The sequence below is a fragment of the Pseudorca crassidens genome, chromosome 2 (assembly GCF_039906515.1).
Source record: "Pseudorca crassidens isolate mPseCra1 chromosome 2, mPseCra1.hap1, whole genome shotgun sequence".
Lineage (NCBI taxonomy): Eukaryota > Metazoa > Chordata > Mammalia > Artiodactyla > Delphinidae > Pseudorca > Pseudorca crassidens.
This window is the reverse complement of record NC_090297.1, coordinates 158,190,354-158,211,558: the sequence shown is the minus strand read 5'-3', so window position 1 is coordinate 158,211,558 and position 21,205 is coordinate 158,190,354. Positions and strand designations below refer to the sequence as shown.

General features: G+C 38.8%; 1 protein-coding gene and 1 pseudogene across 5 annotated transcripts in view; one reads left to right on the top strand and one right to left on the bottom strand.

The window, feature by feature from the left end:
• Positions 1–21,205, top strand: part of AKT3 (AKT serine/threonine kinase 3) — a 397,729-nt gene that overhangs the window by 362,892 nt on the left and 13,632 nt on the right. Inside the window, exon 15 of one of the 5 annotated variants that reach the window (XM_067729501.1) lies at positions 14,541–15,763. The exons of 1 other annotated variant lie outside the window; for it this stretch is intronic. In XM_067729501.1, the coding sequence (XP_067585602.1) occupies positions 14,541–14,819 (279 nt within the window). In that variant the 3' untranslated portion in view covers positions 14,820–15,763. Of the gene's footprint in view, positions 1–14,540; positions 15,764–21,205 lie in introns of those variants that run through there. 3 more of the 5 variants (XM_067729504.1, XM_067729505.1, XM_067729503.1) reach the window with 3 other exon arrangements.
• LOC137220027 (syncoilin pseudogene) lies at positions 18,014–20,044 on the bottom strand (annotated as a pseudogene).

The following is a 21,205-nucleotide window of genomic DNA, read 5'->3' as shown; positions in this document are numbered from 1 at the left end:
CAAAACTTAGTATTTGTTCTGAATTGTGCATTGTTACATACCAAATATAAGTCTTTTCTTCTGGTGACCCAGTAATACTTTCTCTTCATGCAAGAAGTATCCCACAGGGCTTCCCTGGTGGCGCAGTGGTTGAGAGTCCGCCTGCCAATGCAGGGGACGCGGGTTCGTGCCCCGGTCCGGGAAGATCCCACACGCTGCAGAGCGGCTGGGCCCGTGAGCCATGGCCGCTGAGCCTGCGCGTCCAGAGCCTGTGCTCCGCAACGGGAGAGGCCACAACAGTGAGAAGCCCGCGTACCAAAAAAAAAAAAAAGAAGTATGCCATTTGCATTTCTGTGTGATGAGCACTGCATGTCATAGGTGGTAGGAGTATTTCAAAGGATACCTAACCTAGGTTTTAAGAATAAAGAAACAGTTATGGAGCCTGCACTTCAGGGTTGGATTAGAATTAATAGGAATTTTATTCACGTTATGATGCTTTTGGATAACTTTAGTATGAAAATTTCAGGCCTTGGTTTTCTCATTTGAAAATGAGGGGTTTGGATTAGGTCTATAATAATTCTTTCCAATGCAAATATTTTATAGTTCAATTAAAATGCATTAATAAGAGATACTCCAAACCTACTTCTTTGTTCTTCTTAAGCAATACATGCAGACCTCGTTTTATTGCACTTCCCTTTATTGTGCTTCACAGATAATGCACGTTTTTGCAAATTGAAGGCTTGAGCCAATCCTGCCCCCAACAAGTCTATCAGTGCCATTTTTCCAAAAACATTTGCTCACTTCATGTATCTATCACATTTTGGTAATTCTGGAAATATTTCAAACTTTTTCATTATTATTATATTTGTTATGGTGATCTGTGGTCAGTCATCTTTGATATTACTATTGTAATATTTTGGGGGCACCATGAACCACACTTGTACAAGATGGGCAATAGATGTGTGTGTTCTGACTGCTCCACTGACTGGGCATTCCCCCATTTCTCTCCCTCTCCTTAGGCCTCCCTATTCCCTGAGACACAACATTATTGAAATTAGGCTGATTAATAACCCTACAGTTGCCTCCAAGTATTCAAGGAAAAGGAAGAATCACATGTCTCTCAGTTTAAATCAAAAGCTAGAAATGATTAAGCTTAGTGAAGAAGGCATGTTGAAAGCAGAGATAAGCCCAAAGCTAGGCCTCTTGCTCTAGTTAGCCAAATTGTGAATGCAAAAGAAAAGTTCTTTGAAGGAAATTAAAAGTGCTATGACAGTGAACACACAAATGATAAGAATGCAAAGCAGTCTTATTGCTGATGTAGAGAAAGTTTGAGTGGTCCAGATAGAAGATCAAAGCAGCTACAACATTGCCTTAGTCGAAAGCCTAATCTAGACTCATGCCCTGCCCTAACACTCTTAAATTGTTTGAAGGCTGAGAGAGGTATGGAAGCTGCAGAAGAAAATCTTGAAACTAGGAGATGTTGGTTCATGAGGTTTAAGGAAAGAAGCTGTCTCCATAACATAAAAGTTCAAAGTGAAACAGCAAGTGCTGATGTAGAAGCTGCAGCAAATTATCCAGCTAAGATAATTAATGAAGGTGACTACACTGAACAACAGATTTTCAATGAAGTTGAAACAGCCTTCTTTTGGAAGAAGATGCCCTCTAGGAGTTTCATAGCTAGGGAGGAGAAGTTAATGCCTGGCTTCAAAACTTCAAAGGACAGACTGACTCTTTTGTTAGGGGCTATTGCAGCTGGTGACTTTAAGTTGAAGCCAGTGTACATTTATCATTCCAAAACTCCTAAGGTGCTTAAGAATTATACTAAATCTACTCTGCCTGTGGTTTATAAATGGAAAAACAAAGCCTGGATGACAGCACATCTGTTTACAACATGGTTTACTGAATATTCTAAGCCCACTGTTGATGCCTACTGCTCAGACGAAAGATTCCTTTCAGAATATTACTACTGCTCATTACAATGGACCTGGTCATCTAATGGAAATGTATGATGAGGTTAATGTTGTTTTCATGCCTGCTAAGACACATCCATTCTGAAACCCATGGATTAAGGAGTCATTTCAATTTTCAAGTCTTATTATTTAAGAAATTCATTTTGTAAGGCTCTAGCTGCTGTAGATAGTGACTCTTCTGATGGATCTGGGCAAAATAAATTGAAAGCCTTCTGGAAAAGATTCACCATTCTAGGTGCCATTAAGAACATATCATGATTCATGGGAAGAAGTCAAAAGTTCAACATTAATAGGAGTTTGGAAGAAATTGATTCCAACCTTCATGGGTGACTTTGAGGGGTTCAAGACTTCAGTGGAAGAAGTAACTGCAGATGTGGTGGAAAAAGCAAGAGAACTAGAATTAGAAGTGGAGCCTGAAGATATGACTGAATTGCTGTAACCTCATGATAAAACTTGAACACATGAGGAGTTGCTTCTTATGGATGAGGAAAGAAAGTGGTTTCTTCAGATGGAATCTACTCCTGGTGAAGATGCTGTGAAGATTGTTGAAATGAAAACACAGTGTTTAGAATATTGCATAAATTTAATTGATAAAGCAGCAGCAGGATTTGAGAGGATTGAGTCCAATCTTGAAAGAAGTCTACTGTGGGTAAAATGCTACCAAACAGCATTGCATGCTACAGAGAAATCATTTGTGAAAGGAAGAGTCAATCAATGCAGCAAACTTCATTGTTATTTTATTTTAAGAAGTGTCCACAGCCACCCCAGCCTTCAGCAAACAGCACCCTGATCAGTCAGCAGCCATCAACATGGACGCAAGACTCCCCACCAGCAAAAAGATTAGGACTCACTGAAGGTTCAGATGATGGTTAGCATATTTTAGCAAGTTATTTAGATATAATGTTATTGCACACATTATAGACTACAGTATAGTGTAAACATAACTAAATGCCCTGGGAAACCAAAAAGTTCTTGTGACTCGCCTTATTGAGATATTAGCTTTATTGCAGTGGTCTGTTCCAGAGCCAGTGATATCTCCGAGGTATGCCTGTGGAGTAATTCAGATCATTTCAAGTCCTGTTTAACTGAAAATTTCCCAGATGAGCTGGTAGTGCTGCTTGTTATTTCTTCTAATTTTACGATTCTGCTGTTCAGCTGCTAGGGTACATATACAAGGAGAGGCTTGGATGTACAACTTAGGAAAGATAGGTGTGTGTTTAGAACCTCTTATGACCGCTTTCGTAGAAACTGCTCTCTGACTCTCTTCCTTCCCTCAAATTAAACTTTCACCTTTTCCTCCTCAGCTTTTAAAGCCCCTACCTTTCTTTCTTTACTTCTCACCAAAATCTTATCCCCCCAACCTAGGAGCTCTCTTATCACTGGATCTTTTCTAGGGAGTTGATCTGTTGTGATAATGAGAAGGTGGCTGTCATTGCAGGAACTTGGGCAAAGGAGCTAGGTTCTTGGTCATCCTCATAGAAATATAATATGAATTTCTCTATGAAAATATTATGATTATTGGTTGGTAGCTTTATTATTAGCATTTCTTTTTTTCCTCTGTATTTTAGGTTTAATAGACTTTAATATTACTGCCTGGGAGCCTGCCCACACTGTGTAGGATTCTTTTGTTTGATTTTGTTTTCTGTCTGTTGAAATAGGTCTCAGGTTTTCTCCAACCTCCTTGCAGGCTTTTGTAACAAAACTGATTTATAAATTGGAAATTGCCTATATATAATTTCTCCCCAGTTTACATACTCATTTAACTTTTGCCCATGTTTTTGAACATTCCTAATCGGAAATAGTGATGAGTGGCTGCCACACTGCTGATGCTGGGCAGTACCTATGAAATCTCCTGGACGAGGGATAAAGAGTACGTTGTTTCAGCAGGTTCTTAGTGAAAACTGAGGTTTATAATGCATGCAATTTGCCCATAATCACTATCATAGAAGCAAAGTCATTTTTACTACTGTCCCCTGACTTTCAGTAAGACCCTCTTCATTTCACTAGTGAGAACTGTTTTACCTTTATTAGCAGCTCTTCTCCAAGTATAAATGAAATCTTCAAATATGCCTTGTATCTATGGATGTTTGTGAATAGTATCACCTATGGACAGACCTACAGTCATTGAAATGAATGCTTGTGAACTTTTTAAATGAGAAAATGTATCAAGGAAAAAAAAACATGAGTTCAAATTTCTGAGAATTACTTTTAAAGCAGTTCAAATCAAATACTGTTTGTTTAAAAGCCCTTCTAAGTTCCAAATGTATTAATTAAATGTTTAATATGTGTTATAGCTAAAATAGTCATTTCATTGGGATCAATTTATGATATAATAATTGTATGTTAGTGTATACCTTGGATCCCTTGGTACATTTTTTATAGGATCAAGGTCAACATTATGGACATGAATTACTATTGTGTAATTTTGCAAAAATGAAATATAGTTTTTTGAGCTTCTGATCATCTGTCAAGAAAAGTTAATTGACATGGGAAAGGTTAGCAGAAAATATAATTAAATCTTGTGTGTCATAGATCTGTTAGTTTTGTTTGAAATAAATTCTCTTTCCATATTCCCATTTTTCCAATACATGCGTATATTGGAATACACACACACACACACACACACACACACACACACACACACACACACACACACACACACAAACCATAAAACCAGTTTTTCAGAAGAACTAGAGATTAAATAAACCAGAATCCCTACCTAATCTTAGTTATCTCTTGAGTTATTTTGAAGACGTGGAATTATAGCATCAGATTAATGTCTGTGACAAATCTAAGCATTCAGTAGTTGGCAGTTTTTACTGTGTCTGTGTTGCCAGTACTTTTGATCCATGTATGTCGTCACAGAATGGTGTATGAAATAACCACAGTATTTATTTAATTAAAGTGGCAATTAACATTACATAATCACTGTGTCACCTTTCTCTGAAAGTTTCAAGCCCTGCTATTTATTTTAGAGCACCTAAACTGAAAACAGAAGAATATACAGACTTTGTGGTAGCAACTGATTTTGTTGCTAAGGAAGGTCAGGGAGACTGACCTTCAAACACCCATGCTGTCCTTCCAGCCATACCAGAAGTGGTGAATATGACTTACTCTAGCAAGTTTAGGTAATTTTTTTCTCTCTCTGTTCTTTCCCTTACACTGTAAAGAAACATAAAAATATTTACTTTTAGAAATTCTAGATAGCAAATAGCAGACTGATTTTGTAACAGTTAAAATTTGGTAGAGGGTCAGTGTGGGAAGTGTGGTAGAGGATCACTGCAGAAAGGAGTTACGGAGCTGCAACTCTGCTGCCACTGTAGGTACTTGAGGTTGTAAACCCAATTACATCTATACCTTTTCAGTAAACTGAAAGCACTGTCTTGAACCCAGCACCTTGATCTTCCTGTTTTGATCATTGGGAACTAAGTTTTCTGAAAACAAATTAGCTTTTAGAGAAAGAGCTGTGCCAAGTTTAATGTGTCTTTGGGAAAATATGTTAAGTTTGCAGTTAATGACACTATGGCCATTCATTGAGTTAACATATAACAGTAGCTGAGATTTACAGTTGAGTGTTGCTGACTGTCCATACCTTACCATTACTAAATGAAAGCTTACATTGTGGCCATTGATGCAGGAGTGTTTTGAGAGATGTGTGCAGAGAGAAAAGAAGACGATATTAAGACGATATTGGTTTAAAGACAAAATAGAAAATTAATGTGTTAGCCCGCTAGGGCTGCCATAACAAAATACCACAGACTGGGTGACTTAAACAACAGAAATTTTTATGTTCTCACAGTTCTGGAGACTGGAATCTAAGATCAAGGTGTTGGCAGGGTTGGTTTCTTCTGAAGCCTCTTTCCTTGGCTTGCAGATGGCCGCCTTCTTGCTTTGTCCTCTATGTGTGTATGCTCCTGGTGTCCTTTTGAGGGTCCAAATTTTCTCCATTTATGAGGACACAAGTCAGGTAGGATTAAGGCTAATGCCCCATTTTAATGTAATCATCTCTTTAAAGGCCCTATCTTCAAATAGTCACTGGGAGAGGTTAGGACTTCAGCATATGGATTTGGAGGGAAATACAGTTCAGCCCATAATAATTAAATATTTGAAATTTGTTCACTTATTGTTTAAATGTATATTCTAGTAATCTGTGATAAAATCCAAGCTCTGAGCATTCTTGATGATTTCTGTGCGTATACCTCTGTTGAATACTGTACCATTTTCTTGCAGATCTCTCTCACATCTTTCCCCATATACGAAATTTTAGGGTTTTTACTTCCCTGTACATATGTTTTCATTTCACTGTATTGCCTTCTTCTTCTGTGTGTGAGGGGGGTTTGGGCAGGAAATAATGTCCTCCAGCATAAATATCTTTAACTAATGTCTGGAGAAGCAATCAAAAGCAAAAACAGTTTTCATGCAGTCTTCACATTCTAAGTACTATAGTAGAAAGAGCTTGGGTTCAGGAAACCTAGGTTTTTGCTGCTTCAGTTGCTATTTGTATCATCTTTAGCAAGTTATTTTACTAACTTTAGTTTTAATTTCCTCATCTCTAAAATTGTAGACTGAATGTTCTCTGACATCCGATTGAATGATATATTCACTTATTCAGGAAGTATTGAGTACTACTATGTGGCAAGCACTATTTAAGGAATTAGGGATATAGCCTAAGTGTAAAACAATGTCCCAGATGAGACAAGTATAAAACAAATAGCAAGATGGTACATTTAATCCCAACCATATCAGTAATCACATTAAATGTAGATAATCTCTAAACACAATTAAAAGACAGAGATTGTCAGACTGGATAAAAAGCAAAAAACACCTCTATGTGGATTAGAGAAACCCACTTTAAATGTAAAATACAGATAGGTAAAATGGGAAATGATATTCCATGCTCATACCAATCAAGAGAAGACGAGAGTGCTTATATTAATATCTATGAAGTAGATTTCAAAGCAGGTAATATTACTGGAGATCAGGAGGATTATTTCATTATAACAAAGGGATCAGTTCATCAAGAGGACATAACAATCTTAATCATTTGTGTACCTAATAACAAAACTTAAATACATAAAGCAAAGCTAATAGAACTGCAAGGAAAAATAGATAAATCCAAAATTATAAATGGATATTTCAATACCTATCTTCAAATAATTAATAGAAGTAGAGAGAAAATCATTAAGATTACAAAACACTTTAGCAATACTATCAACAAACTTAATCTAACTGACATTTATAGAAAACCACCCAATAACAGAAGACTTATTCTTTTCAAGGCCATACAGAACACTTACCATGATATACCATATTTGGGCAAAACAGCTCTCTATAAATTTAAAAGGATCCAAATAATTTAAAGCATGTTCTCTTTGAATGAAAGGGAATTAAATTAGAAATCAAAACAAAAGGATATGTGGAAAATTTCCAAGTATTTGGAAACTAAATACAATTTAAAATAATCCATGGGTCAGAGAAACCAGCAGGGAAATGAGAAAGTATCTTGAACCGAGTAAAAATGAAAGCAAAATGTTATCTGTGGGATACAACTAATACAATAGTTCAAGGGAAACTTATAGTACCAACTGATTATATTTGAAAAGAAGAAAGGTCTAAGATCAGTTCTATCTTAAGAAACTAAAATAAGAGGAACAAATTAAACCCAGTGAAAGTAGGAGAAAGGAAATAATAAAGATTGGGACAGCAGTCAATGAAATAGAAAAATAATAGAGAAAATCAATGAAAGGAAAAGCTAGTATTTTTTAGAAGACTGATAAATTTCTAACAAAATTTAACAAAAAAGTGAGAAGAAAATTATTAATATTATGAATGAGAGAGGTGACTTTACTACAGATTTTATGGGTTTTAAGTGGTTTATAATGAAATATTATGAAAACCTTTGTCAATGAATTCAACAATTTTGCTGAAATGGACAAATTCCTTGAAAGACACAAACTGCCAAAGCAAAAGAGATAATCATGAATAGCTTTGTGTGTGTTAAAGAAATTATATTTGTAGTTAAAACCCTTCTCACAAAGAAGACTCCAGACCCATGTGGCTTCACCAATGAATTCCACTGAACGTTTAAGTAAGAAACAGTATCAGTGCTATACAAGTTCTTTTGCAAAATTGAATATTAGGGAATATTTCCTAATTCATTCTATGGGGCTAGCTTAATCTGCTACCCAAAGCAGGCAAAGACAGTACAAGAAAAAAAAAACTATAAACAAATTTCCTTAATAGACATATATGTAGAAAAAACACTTAACATGATTTTAGCAAATTAAGTCCAAAAAAAGATTTTTTAAAAAAACAGCACATCTTTACCAGGTGGGGTTTATTCCAGGAATACAAGGTTGGTTTAATTTTCAATTAATCACTATAATTTATCATATTAATAGACTGAATAAATACATGTTTATCTCAATGGATGCAGGAAAGGAAGCATTCAAAACAAATCCTACATCCATTTCTGATTTAAGCCAAAAAGCAAGCAAACAAAAATACTCCCAGTAGACCTGGAATAGGAAACTTTTTTAACCTGATAAAGAACATCTATGGAAAACCTATATTAAATATCTTAATTAAGAAAGACTGAATGGTTTCACAAGGCAAAAATGTTCACTCTGTTCACCATTGTACTGGAGGTTCTAATAAGGTAAGGCAAGAAAAAGAATTTAAAATGCATATAGATTGGAAAGAAAGAAGTAAATCTCTTTATTCATGAACAACATGATTTATATATGTAGAAAATCAGATGGAATCTATAAAAAAGCTACTAAAGTTTAACCCATGGGTGTACTTGATACAAGATGAATATATAGAGTTCAGGATATAAAAAGAATTGTAATTTTATACAGCAGCAACAACCCAAAGTGGAAATGAATAAAAATATTATTTATGATAACAACACAAATGTGAAATACTTAGCGATACTTTTCTTTTTTTAACAGCTTTACTGGAGTATAATTGCTTTACAATGTTGCGTTACTTTCTGCTGTATAACAAAGTGAATCAGCTATATGTATACATATATCCCCACATACCCTCCCTCTTGCGCCTCCCTCCCACTCTCCCTATTCTTCCCCTCTAGGTGGTCACAAAGCACCGAGCTGATCTCCCTGTGCTATGCAGCTGCTTCCCACTAGCTAGCTATTTTACATTTGGTAGTGTATATATGTCAGTGCTACTCTCTCACTTTATCTCAGCTTACCCTTCCCCCTCCCTGTGTCCTCAAGTCCATTCTCTACGTCTGCATCTTTATTCCTATCCTACCCTTAGGTTCATCAGAACCATATTTTTTTTTAGGTTCCATATGTATGTATTAGCATACAGTATTTCTTTTTCTCTTTCTGACTTACTTCACTCTGTATGACAGACTGTAGGTCCATCCACCTCACTACAAAACTCAATTTCATTGCTTTTTATGGCTGAGTAATAATCCATTGTATATATGTGCCACATCTTCTTTATCCATTCATCTGTCCATGGACATTTAGGATGGTTCCATGTCCTAGCTATTGTAAATAGTGCTGCAGTGAACATTGTGGTACGTGTCTCTTTTTGAATTATGGTTTTCTCAGGGTATATGCCCAGTAGTGGGATTGCTGGGTCATATGGTAGTTCTATTTCTAGTTTTTTAAGGAAGCTCCATACTGTTCTCCATAGTAGCTGTATCAATTTACATTCCCACCAGCAGTGCAAGAGGGTTCCCTTTTCTCCACACCCTCTCCAGCATTTACTGTTTGTAGATTTTTTGATGATGGCCATTCTGACTGCTGTTAGGTGATACCTCACTGTGATTTTGATTTGCATTTCTTTAATGATTAGTGATGTTGAGTATCTTTTCATGTGTTTGTGGGCAATCTGTATATCTTCTTTGGAGGAATGTCTACTTAGGTCTTCTGCCGATTTTTGGATTGGGTTGTTTGTTTTTTTGATATTGAGCTGCATGAGCTGCTTGTATATTATGGAGATTAAACCTTTGTCAGTAGCATCGTTTGCAAATATTTCCCCCCATTCTGAGGGTTGTCTTTTTGTCTTGTTTATGGTTTCCTTTGCTGTGCAAAAGCTTTGAAGTTTCATTAGGTCCCATTTGTTTGTTTTTCTTTTTATTTCCATTTCTCTAGGAGGTGGGTCAAAAAGGATCTTGCTGTGATTTATGTCATAGGGTGTTCTTCCTATGTTTTCCTCTAAGAGTTTTATAGTGTCTGGCCTTACATTTAGGTCTTTAATCCATTTTGAGTTTATTTTTGTGTACGGTGTTAGGAAGTGTTCTAATTTCATTCATCTACATGTAGCTGTTCAGTTCTCCCAGCACCACTTATTGAAGAGGCTGTCTTTTCTCCATTGTATATCCTTGGCTCCTTTGTCAAAGATAAGGGGGCCATATGTGCATGGGTTTATCTCTGAGCTTTCTATACTGTTCATTGATCTATATTTCTGTTTTTGTTCCAGTACCATACTGTCTTCTTTGCTGTAGCTTTGTAATAGAGACTGAAGTCCGGGAGCCTGATTCCTCCAGCTCCATTTTTCTTTCTCAAGAGTGCTTTGGCTATTCGGGGTCTTTTGTGTTTCCATACAAATTGTAAAATTTTTTGTTGTACTTCTGTGAAAAATGCAATTGGTAGCTTGATAGGGATTGCATTGAATCTTTAGATTGCTTTGGGTAGTACAGTCATTTTCACAATGTTGATTCTTCCAATCCAAAAACATGGTATATCTCTCCATCTGTTTGTATTTAATTTCTTTCATCAGTGTCTTACAGTTTTCTGCATACAGGTCATTTGTCTCCTTAGGTAGGTTTATTCCTAGGTATTTTATTCTTTTTGTTGCAATGGTAAATGGGAGTGTTTCCTTAATTTCTCTTTCAGATTTTTCGGCATTAGTGTATAGGAATACAAGAGATTTCTGTGCATTAATTTTGTATCCTGCTACTTTACACAATTTATTGATTAGCTCTTGTAGTTTTCTGGTAGCATCTTTAGGATTCTCCATGTATAGTATCATGTCATCTGCAAACAGTGATAGTTTTACTTCTTCTTTTCTGATTTGGATTCCTTTTATTTCTCCTTCTTCTCTGATTGCTGTGGCTAAAACTTCCAAAACTATGTTGAATAGTAGTGGTGAGAGTAGGCAACCTTGTCTTGTTCCTAATCTTAGAGGAAATGGTTTCAGTTTTTCACCACTGAGAATGTTGTTGGCTGTGGGTTTGTAGTATATGGCCTTTATTATGCTGAGGTAGGTTTCCTTTATTGCCCACTTTCTGGAGGGTTTTTATCATAAATCAGTGTTAAATTTTGTCAAAAGCTTTTTGGCATCTATTGAGATGATCATGTGTTTTTTATCCTTCAGTTAGTTAATATGGTGTATCACATTGATTGATTTGCGTATATTGAAGAATCCTTGCATTCCTGGGATAAATCCCACTTGATCATGGTGTATGATCCTTTTAATGTACTTTTGGATTCTATTTGCCAGTATTTTGTTGAGGATCTTGGCATCTATGTTCATCAGTGATATTGGCCTGTAGTTTTTTTTTTCTGTGTGTGTGGCATCTCTGTCTGGTTTTGGTATCAGGGTGATGGCCTCATAGAATGAGTTTGGGAGTGTTCATCCCTGTGCTATATTTTGGAAGAGTTTGAGAAGGATAGGTGTTAGCTCTTCTCTAAATGTTTGATAGAATTCACCTGTGAAACCATCTGGTCCTGGGCTTTTGTTTGTTGGAAGATTTTTAATCACAGTTTCAATTTCAGTGTTTGTGATTGGTCTGTTCATATTTTCTATTTCTTCCTGGTTCAGTACTTGAAGGTTGTACTTTTCTAAGAATTTGTTCATTTCTTCCAGGTTGTCGATATTACTGGCATATAGTTGTTTGTTGTAGTCTCTCATGATCCTTTGTATTTCTGCAGTGTCAGTTGTTACTTCTCCTTTTTCATTTCTAATTCTGTTGATTGAGTCTTCTCCCTTTTTTTCTTGATAAGTCTGGCTAATGTTTTATCAATTTTGTTTATCTTCTCAAGTTCTTTGAGAGTTGGTTCTCAGCTTTTAGTTTTATTAATCTTTGCTATCATTTCCTTCATTTGTTTTTCATTTATTTTTTAATCTAATCTTTATGATTTCTTTCCTTCTTCTAACTTTGGGGGATTTTTTGTTCTTCTTTTTCTAATTGCTTTAGGTGTAAGGTTAGGTTGTTTATTTGAGATGTTTTTTGTTTCTTGAGGTAGGATTGTATTGCTGTAAACTTCCCTCTTAGAACTGCTTTTGCTGCATCCCATAGGTTTGGATCATTGTGTTTTCATTGTGATTTGTTTCTAGCTATTTTTTGATTTCCTCTTCAATTTCTTCAGTGATCTTTTGGTTATTTAGTAAGTGTATTGTTTAGCCTCCATGTGTTTGTATTTTTAACAGTTTTTTTCCTGAATTCATATCTAGTCTCATAGAGTTGTGGTTGGAAAAGATACTTCATATGATTTCAGTTTTCTTAAGTGTACCAACGCTTGATTTGTGGCCCATGATATGATCTATCCTGGAGAATATTCCATGAGCCTTTGAGAAGAAAGTATATTCTGTTGTTTTGGGATGGGATGTCCTATAAATATCAGTTAAGTTAGTCTGATCTCATGTGACTTTTAAAGCTTGTGTTTCCTTACTTATTTTCATTTGGGATGATCTACCCATTGGTGAAAATGGGGTGTTAAATCCTCTACTATTATTGTGTTACTGTCAATTTCCCCTTTATGGCTGTTTGCATTTGCCTTATGTATTGAGGTGCTCCTATGTTGGGTACATAAATATTTACAACTGTTATATCTTCTTCTTGGATTAATCCCTTGATCATTATGTAGTGTCTTTCTTTGTCTCTTGTAATAGTCTTTTCTTTAAAGTCTATTTCATCTGATATGAGTATTGCTACTCCATCTTCCTTTTGATTTCCATTTGCATGGAATATCTTTTTCCATCCCTCACTTTCAGTCTGTATGTGTCTCTACATCTGATGTGGGTCTCTTGTAGATAGCATATACATGGGTCTTGTTTTTGAATCCATTCAGCTAATATGTTTGTTTTGGTTGGAGCATTTAATCCATTTACATTTAAGGTAATTATCAATATGTATGTTCCTACTATCATTTTCTTAATTGTTTTGGGTTTGTTATTGTAGGTCTTTTCCTTCTTTTGCGATTCCTGCCTAGAGAAGTTACTTTAGCATTTGTTGTAAAGCTAGTTTGGTGGTGCTGAATTTTCTTAACTTTTGCTTGTCTGTAAAGTTTTTAATTTCTCTGTTGAATCTGAATGAGGTCCTTGCTGGGTAGAGTAATCTTGGTTGTAGATTTCTCCCTTTCGTCACTTTAAATATGTCCTGCCACTCCCTTCTGGCTTGCAGAGTTCCTGCTGAAAGATCAACTGTTAACCTTATGGGGATTCCCTTGTATGTTATTTGTTGCTTTTCCCTTGCTGCTTTTAATATTTTTTCGTTGAATTTAATTTTTTTATTTTTTATTTTATTTTTTTTTTGTGGTACGCAGGCCTCTCACTGTTGTGGCCTCTCCCGTCGCGGAGCACAGGCTCCGGACGCGCAGGCTCAGTGGCCATGGCTCACGGGCCCAGCCGCTCCGTGGCATGTGGGATCTTCCTGGACCAGGGCACGAACCCGTGTCCCCTGCATCGGCAGGCGGACTCTCAACCACTGCGCCACCAGGGAAGCCCTGAATTTAATTTTTGATAGTTTGATTAATATGTGTCTTGGCATGTTTCTCCTTGGATTTATCCTGTATGGGACTCTCTGTGCTTCCTCGACTTGATTGACTATTTCCTTTCCCATGTTAGAGAAGTTTTCAGCTATAATCTCTTCAAATATTTTCTCAGGCACTTTCTTTATCTCTTCTTCTTCTGGGACCCCTGTAATTTGAATGTCGGTGCTTTTAATATCGTCCCAGAGACCTCTGAGACTGTCCTCAATTCTTTTCATTCTTTTTTCTTTACTCTGCTCTGCAGTAGTTATTTCCACTATTTTATCTTCCAGGTCACTTATCCATTCTTCTGCCTCAGTTATTCTGTTATTGATTCCTTCTAGAGTATTTTTAATTTCATTTATTGTGTCGATTCATCATTGTTTGTTTGCTCTTTAGTTCTTCTCGGTCCTTGTTAAACACTTCTTGTATTTTCTCCATTCTATTTCCGAGATTTTGGATTGTCGTCACTATCATTACTCTGAATCCTTTTTCAGGTGGACTGCCTATTTCCTCTTCATTCGTTTGGTCTGGTGTGTTTTTACCTTGCTCCTTCATCTGCTGCATATTTCTCTGTCTTATCATTTTACTTAGTGTGTTTGGGGTCTCCTTTTCACAGGCTGCAGGTTTGTAGTTCCCATTATTTTTGGTGTCTGCCCCCAGTGGGTGAGGTTTGTTCAGTGACTTGTGTAGGCTTCCTGGTGGAGGGGACTGGTACCTGTGTTCTGGTGGGTGGGGCTGCATCTTGTCCTTCTGGTGGGCAGGGCTGCATCCGGTGGTGTGTTTTGGGGTGTCTGTGAACTTAGTATGACTTTAGGCAGCCTCTCTGCTAATGGGTGGGATTGTGTTCCTATCTTCCTAGTTTTTTGGCATGGGGCCTCCTGCACTGGAGCTTGCTGGCCGTTGGTGGAGCTGGGTATTAGTGTTGAGACGAAGATCTCTGGGAGAGCTCTCGCCAATTGATATCACGTGGGGCTGGGAGGTTTCTGGTGGTCCAATGTCCTGGACTCGGCCCTCCCACCTCAGAGGCTCAGGTCTGACACCCGGCCGGAGGACCAAGACGCTGCCAGCCGCATGGCTCAGAAGAAAAGGAAGAAAGAAAGAAAAGAAAAAAAAAAAAAAAAAACAGACGGAACTCTAGGACATGTGGTAAGAGCAAACCTAAACAGACAAAATCACACAAAGAAGCATACACATACACACTCACAAAAAGAGGAAAAGGGGAAAAAAAATTAAAAAAAATAAAAAATTTAAAAAAGGAACAGAGCAACCAAACCAATTAACAAATCCACCAATGATATTAAGCGCTAAAAACTAAATTAAGATAAAAATAAAACCAGAAACCAATTAGATGCAGAAAGCAAACCCTAAGTCTACAGTTGCTCCCAAAGTCCACCACCTCAATTTGGGGAACATTCGTTGTCTATTCAGGTATTCCACAGATGCAGGGTTTATCAAGTTGATTGTAGGGATTTAATCCAATCCTCCTGAGGCTGCAAAGAGAAATTTCCCTTTCTCTTCTTTGTTCACACAACTCCTGGGGTTCAGCTTTGGTTTTGGCCCCACCTCTGTGTGTAGGCTGCCCTCAGGAGTCTGTTCCCTGCCCAGACAGGAGAGGGTTAAATCAGCAGCTGATTAGGGCTCTCTTGCTCACTCAGGCCAGGGAGAGGGAGGGGTATGGTAGTCATAATTGGATTGTGGGGCCAGCCTGTGGCGGCAGAGGCTAGCGTGACATTGCAACTGCCTGAGGTGCACTGTGTGTTTTGCCGGGAAAGTTGTCCTTGGATCACAGGACCCTGGCAGTGGAGGGCTGCACAGGCTCCCAGGGGGGTGTAGGTAGTGACCTGTGGTTGCACACAGGACTCTTAGTGGCAGCAGCAGCAGCGTTAGCGGTTCATGCCCGCCTCTGGGGTCAGAGCTGATAGCCGTGGCTCCACCCGTCTCTGGAGCTCGTTTAGGCGGTGCTCTGAATGCCCTCTCCTCGCGCACCCTGAAACAATGGTCTCTTGCCTCTCCAGGAGATCCATACTTTTTCCCATACTCTCTTCCGGCTAGCTGTGGTGCACTAGCCGCCTTCAGGCTGTGTTCACGCAGCCAACCCCAGTCCTCTCCCTGGGATCTGACCTGTGAAGCCCGAGCCTTAGCTCCCAGCCCCCACCCGCCCCAGCGGGTGAGCAGACAAGCGTCTCAGGTTGGTGAGTGCTGGTTTACACTGATCCTTTGTGCAGGAATCTCTCCACTTTGCCCTCTGCACGCCTGTTGCTGCCCTCTCCTCCGTGGCTCTGAAGCTTCCCCCCTGCCCACCCATTGTCTCCACCAGTGAAGGGGCTTCCTAGTGTGTGGAAACTTCCTCCTTCACAGCTCCCTCCCAGAGGTTCCCTATTCTTTTGTCTCTTTTTTTTTCTTTTTTCTTTTGCTCTACCCAGGTATGTGGGGGTTTTCTTGCCTTTTGGGAAGTCTGAGGTCTTCTGCCAGCATTCAGTAGGTGTTCTGTAAGAGTTGTTCCACATGTAGATGTATTTTTGATGTATTTCTGGGGAAGAAGGTGATCTCCATGTCTTTACTCCTCTGCCATCTTGAAGGTCTCTTCTAGGGATGCTTTTGACAAGATTTGAAAGACCTTTATACTGAAAACTAAAATAATTGTTGGGAGAAGTTAAAAACAGCCTAAAACAATGGAAAGATATACTGTGTTCATGATCTAGAAGACTCAATATTTTTAAGATGTTAGTTCTCTCAAAATTGATAGATAAATTCAGCACAACCCTAATCAAGACCCTAGGAGGTTATTCTGTAGAGATTATTAGGTTGATTCTAAAATTTATATGATATATAGAGGACTTAAAAGAGCCAAAACAACTTGACAAAAAAATGAAGTTGGAGGGCCTACCTACCTGACTTCAAGACTTATTAACTCACAGTAATCAAATCAAGAGAGCTTGTTAATGGACAGATAACATCTTTATTCACCATAAAGTTGGGCAAAGAGATCAATACAACACAATAGAAAATCTGGAAAGAGACTCACATATATATGGTTAATTGACTTTCAATAAAAGTATAAATATAGTTCAACTTAGTGCTGAAACAATTGGACATCCATGTTAAAAAAATAATTTGCAGTATATATGAAATTAACTCCAAATGTATTATAGTTCTGAACATACAGGAGAAAAATCTTTGTGGTATTAGGTTATGCAGAGATTTCTTAGACAAGGGCAAAGCATGATCCATAGAAAAAAAGTAATAAATCAGACTTTATCAAAATTAAGAATGTGTATTCTTCAAAAGTCACTGATAAGAGAACGAAGAGAGTAGGCACAAATCACAAATCTGATAAAGGACATGCGTAGAGAGTGTATAAAGAACTCTCTAACCCTAATGAGAAGGAAAAAAAAGGACAAATATTTGAGAAGACACTTCATCAAAGAAGAAATAAACTTGTGGAAAAGGTGATTGATTATTCATTAGAGAAATATAAATTAAAACATAGTGAAATACCACCACATATTAGAATATAGAATAAAACATATTAGAGTAAAACAATGTTGGCAAGACTGTGGAACAACTAGGACTCTTCTTCGCTGTTGATAGGAACATGCAGCAATGCAACTACTTTGGGAAAGACTTGGACATAAAGATTCTTAGCAGCTTTATTTGTTATAGCCCCAAACTAGAAGCAACCCAGAAGTCCATGGAGAGGTGAATGGTAAACAAATTGAGGTACATCTGTATGATGGAATATTACCCAACAGTAAAATGGATGAGCTATTGATAGAAGCAATGATGTGGATGAGTGTCAAAATAATCATGCTAAGTGAAAGAAACCAGACGAAGAATACATACTATTTGATTCCAAATACGTAAAAGTCAAGAAAATATAAACAAATCACTCATGGCAGAAAGCAGGTCAGCTATTGCTTGCAAGGGGATAGAAGAGAAGACAGGATTACATAGGGTTATGAGAAAATATCTACAAGTGATGGGTATGTTCACCGTCTTGATTTCATTGGTATATACATATGTCAAAACATCAAATTGTATACTCTTTTTTTGTACGCTCTTAAGATATGTGTGCAGTCTGTTGTATGTCAATCATAAAACTGTTCTTTAAAAGTACTTACCCTTGTGGAACTTGTATTTTACTGGGGAGGAGGTGTAATGACAATAAACCTGTATTTTGCATGTGTATATATAGGTGTGTATGTGTCAGATGTTGAAAAGTCTTTTAAAGAAAAATAAAGCAATGTGAGGATAGAAAGTAATGGGGAGGGCAGCTGTTTGAGAGAGGAGGTCAGGTAAATGTAGTATCATGACATTTTTTTTTTTTTTTTTAAACTTTGTAAAGGAATTCAATTAAAGTCTAACATTCATGGCACAAAAGAATTCAAATTGTAAACCCATGTACAGTTGACCCTTGAACAACGTGGGTTTGAACTGCATAGGTCCACTTACAACATACTTTTCAATAGTAAATACCACAGTACTATACCTGCAGTGGTTGGTTGAGTCCGTGGATGTGGAGGAACCTCGGATACCGAGGGCCAACTAAGTTATGTGCAGATTAACCGCCACATTGTTCAGGGGTCAACTTGAATATAAGGAAAATCGTCTGCCTTTTTGACTCCACCTGTGTTCCTGAAAAACTTTTGGGTCAACAGAAGGTAAGATACATTCTTCACAATACAGCAAGGTGTGTCCATACATTCTTCCTTTACTTTGTGCGTGTGGAGGGTTGTTGATGGGTGACAGGAGACTTATTTTTCCATTTCTCAGTGCATCGAAATCAGTACCAGCAACCTATGAAATAGAATCCAGCTAAGAGTTGACTGATAGTATTCTGCCTCCAGCCAGCCCTATGATCTTTTTAAACAGGTCAGCCAGTATTTGTAACTTTCCCAGAGTGAACTGCTTGCCAAATCCCTGGCACTCCCTTCTCTGTTTAGAAAAAAGTATGTCCAAAGGGTACTCAGTGATCCTTTGCTAAGAAGTTTTTTTTGTTGGTTCTTGGTTACAGATTCGGCCATATGTTTCTAAACAGCCCTTGTATGTTGCGAGCTCTTCAGCAAGGCTGATCTTTAGCTGCTCCATCTCTTTGTTCTTCTGTTGCTGGAGTTGCACCCCGCTTCTTAGCTGCCTCTGTTGTTCTTCCATTTCCTCCAGCTGTTCCCTGTACTGCTGCACATCCTCGTCTCGTTTTTGCCTCACAAGGGTGGTCTGGTCCTCCAGATTCCTGTTTTGCAGCTGGAGCTGAAGGGCCTCTGCTTGCAGGGGTCGCAGAGCCTCCTTCATCTCCTGGATCTCGGCCTGGGTTTTCTGCAGAGCTCTGGCCGCAGCTTCTTTCTTCTCTAGGAGCCGCAGCAGCTGAGGCTCATACTCCTGCTCCAGGCCCTGGCGGCTCTCCGCCATGAGGTTCTCGAACTGGGCAGAGAGCTGCCGGCTCTCCTGGAGAAAGTGCCCATCCCTCTGGCTTGGAGGTGCTTCTAGTTGTTGCCGTAACTGCTCCTTTTGCTTCTGATAGGCATCCCGAAGCTGGGCTAATTCCTCCGAGAGCTGGGCTGCCTGGGCGGTCAGCACTTCCCGGAACTCGGCAAACTGGGCCACGTCCTGCCGGCGGCACTCCAGCTGATATTGGTAGGACACACATGCCTTCGTCACCTTGAACAGCTTCTGCTTGACCAGTCGGATCTCCTCCCTCAGCCCATCCCTCTCCAGCTCTGCCTGGGCGTGCAGTTTGTAGGCAGCCAGGATGTCGTGGTGGACCCGTTGCACCTCCTGCAGGGCTGGTTCCCGGAGCAACACAAGCTCATGGATGAGCTGATCCCTCTCCTCTTCCAGCTGGGCCACGGCTTGGACACACTGCTGGAAATGCCCCTCCAGCAATTCCAGGTCCTCTGTGCTCAGGCTCCCCTCTGTGCTGGGACTCGGCCCAGCTCTGAGGCTCTCCTCGGGGTTAGGTTTCTCCTCGCTCGGGACAGTCTTTCCCCCATAAACCATCTGCTCTGGGCTTGTAGTCTTCCCTGGCTTCACGGGCTCTTCCACATATAGCATCTCCTCTGGCTTTCCTGGCTCCTCCACATACAGGGCCTCATCAGGCGTCCTGGTCTCCTCAATATGCAGCGTCTCCTCAGGCTTCTCGGTCTCTTCCACACACATAGCCACATCAAAGTCACCTGTGTCCCCCGGGTAGAGAATATCCTCTAAGTTCAAGGTCCCTTCCAAAGACAGAGTAACTTCTGGGTTCCAGGTCCCCACCTCATACGGGGATTCAGAGTTCTCCTCTTGCAGAGAAGTGGCCTCTGCTCTTGTGTTCCTCGCGGCCTCGGCGGCGCCGTCCCCGCCGCGCCGGGGCTCCGGGCTGGCCATGGCTGCCAGTATCATGACATTTTAACAGACTAGTTTAAGCGCCCTGTAATCTTTTGAAAACTGTTTAAAGATTTGTTTCAGTTTTTTTAAAGTTTCAGGTGACCATTCTGTCTCTCATCTAAAAAGATAACAGCTTTCCCCTAACTTGAAGGCAGATTTAAGATTTACATTTCTGCCATCAGAAGGAACCATATGGGAAGGGTGGGCAGAGGTAAGCAAAACCTACTCCACATGCCCAATAGAAGCCCATTTCTGCTCGGAGAATTTCTTCTGGTTAATTCTTTTTTATTGAAAGGATGAGACCTATTTTTTGAACATTTGTAGAATGGTGAATCAGAAAGAAAGTCACAACCAGAATCCCAGTCTCCTACTTGCCTGCCAGAGAGGCAGTTATCCCTCAGTTTTCTAAAAGGAAAACCAAAAATTCTCCAGTCACTATCATTGTTGGTGTTGTGTGCATGTGTATGATGCCGGTGAGGGACTTTAAAAATCATTGCTCTTGTGGAACTTTTATTTTATTGGGAAGGAGGTGTAATGGTGATGCATGTGTATATGTGTCAGATGTTGAAAAGTCTTGAAGAAAAACAAAGCAGTGTGAGAATGAGATTTTGAATGAATAGAAGAGGGAAGATTTCCATCAGTGGAGTGAACTGCTTGCTTGTTTCCAGTCATCCTAACAGAGCAGCTAGAAACGTGTTCTGGTACCTTAGCAGCCATTACAGCTCATCAGTGGAACCTGAATTTGTTTCAGTTCCCAAAAAAGTGATTGCTAATGATAGAGACTTTAGAATATCTGTGTACTGGGGGCATAGAGAAAGAATGTTAAAAAAAAAAAGAAATTTAAAATGCTTTGTAACATGTGCTGCAAACTGAAATGTGGTGCTTTATTTCGAAAAAATGCTTTTAATTCTGCTCATCCCTTGGTTTTCTAAAACATAGTTTGAAAATCCTAAAGATGCCACCAGAAAACTACTAGAGTTAATCAATGAATTTGGTAAAGTAGCAGGATACAAAATTAATGCACAGAAATCTCTTGTATTCCTATAACTAACAACGAAAAGTCTGAAAAAGAAACTAAGGAAACACTGCCATTTACCATTGCAACAAAAAGAATAAAATACCTAAGAATAAACTATCTACCTAAGGAGACAAATGACCTGT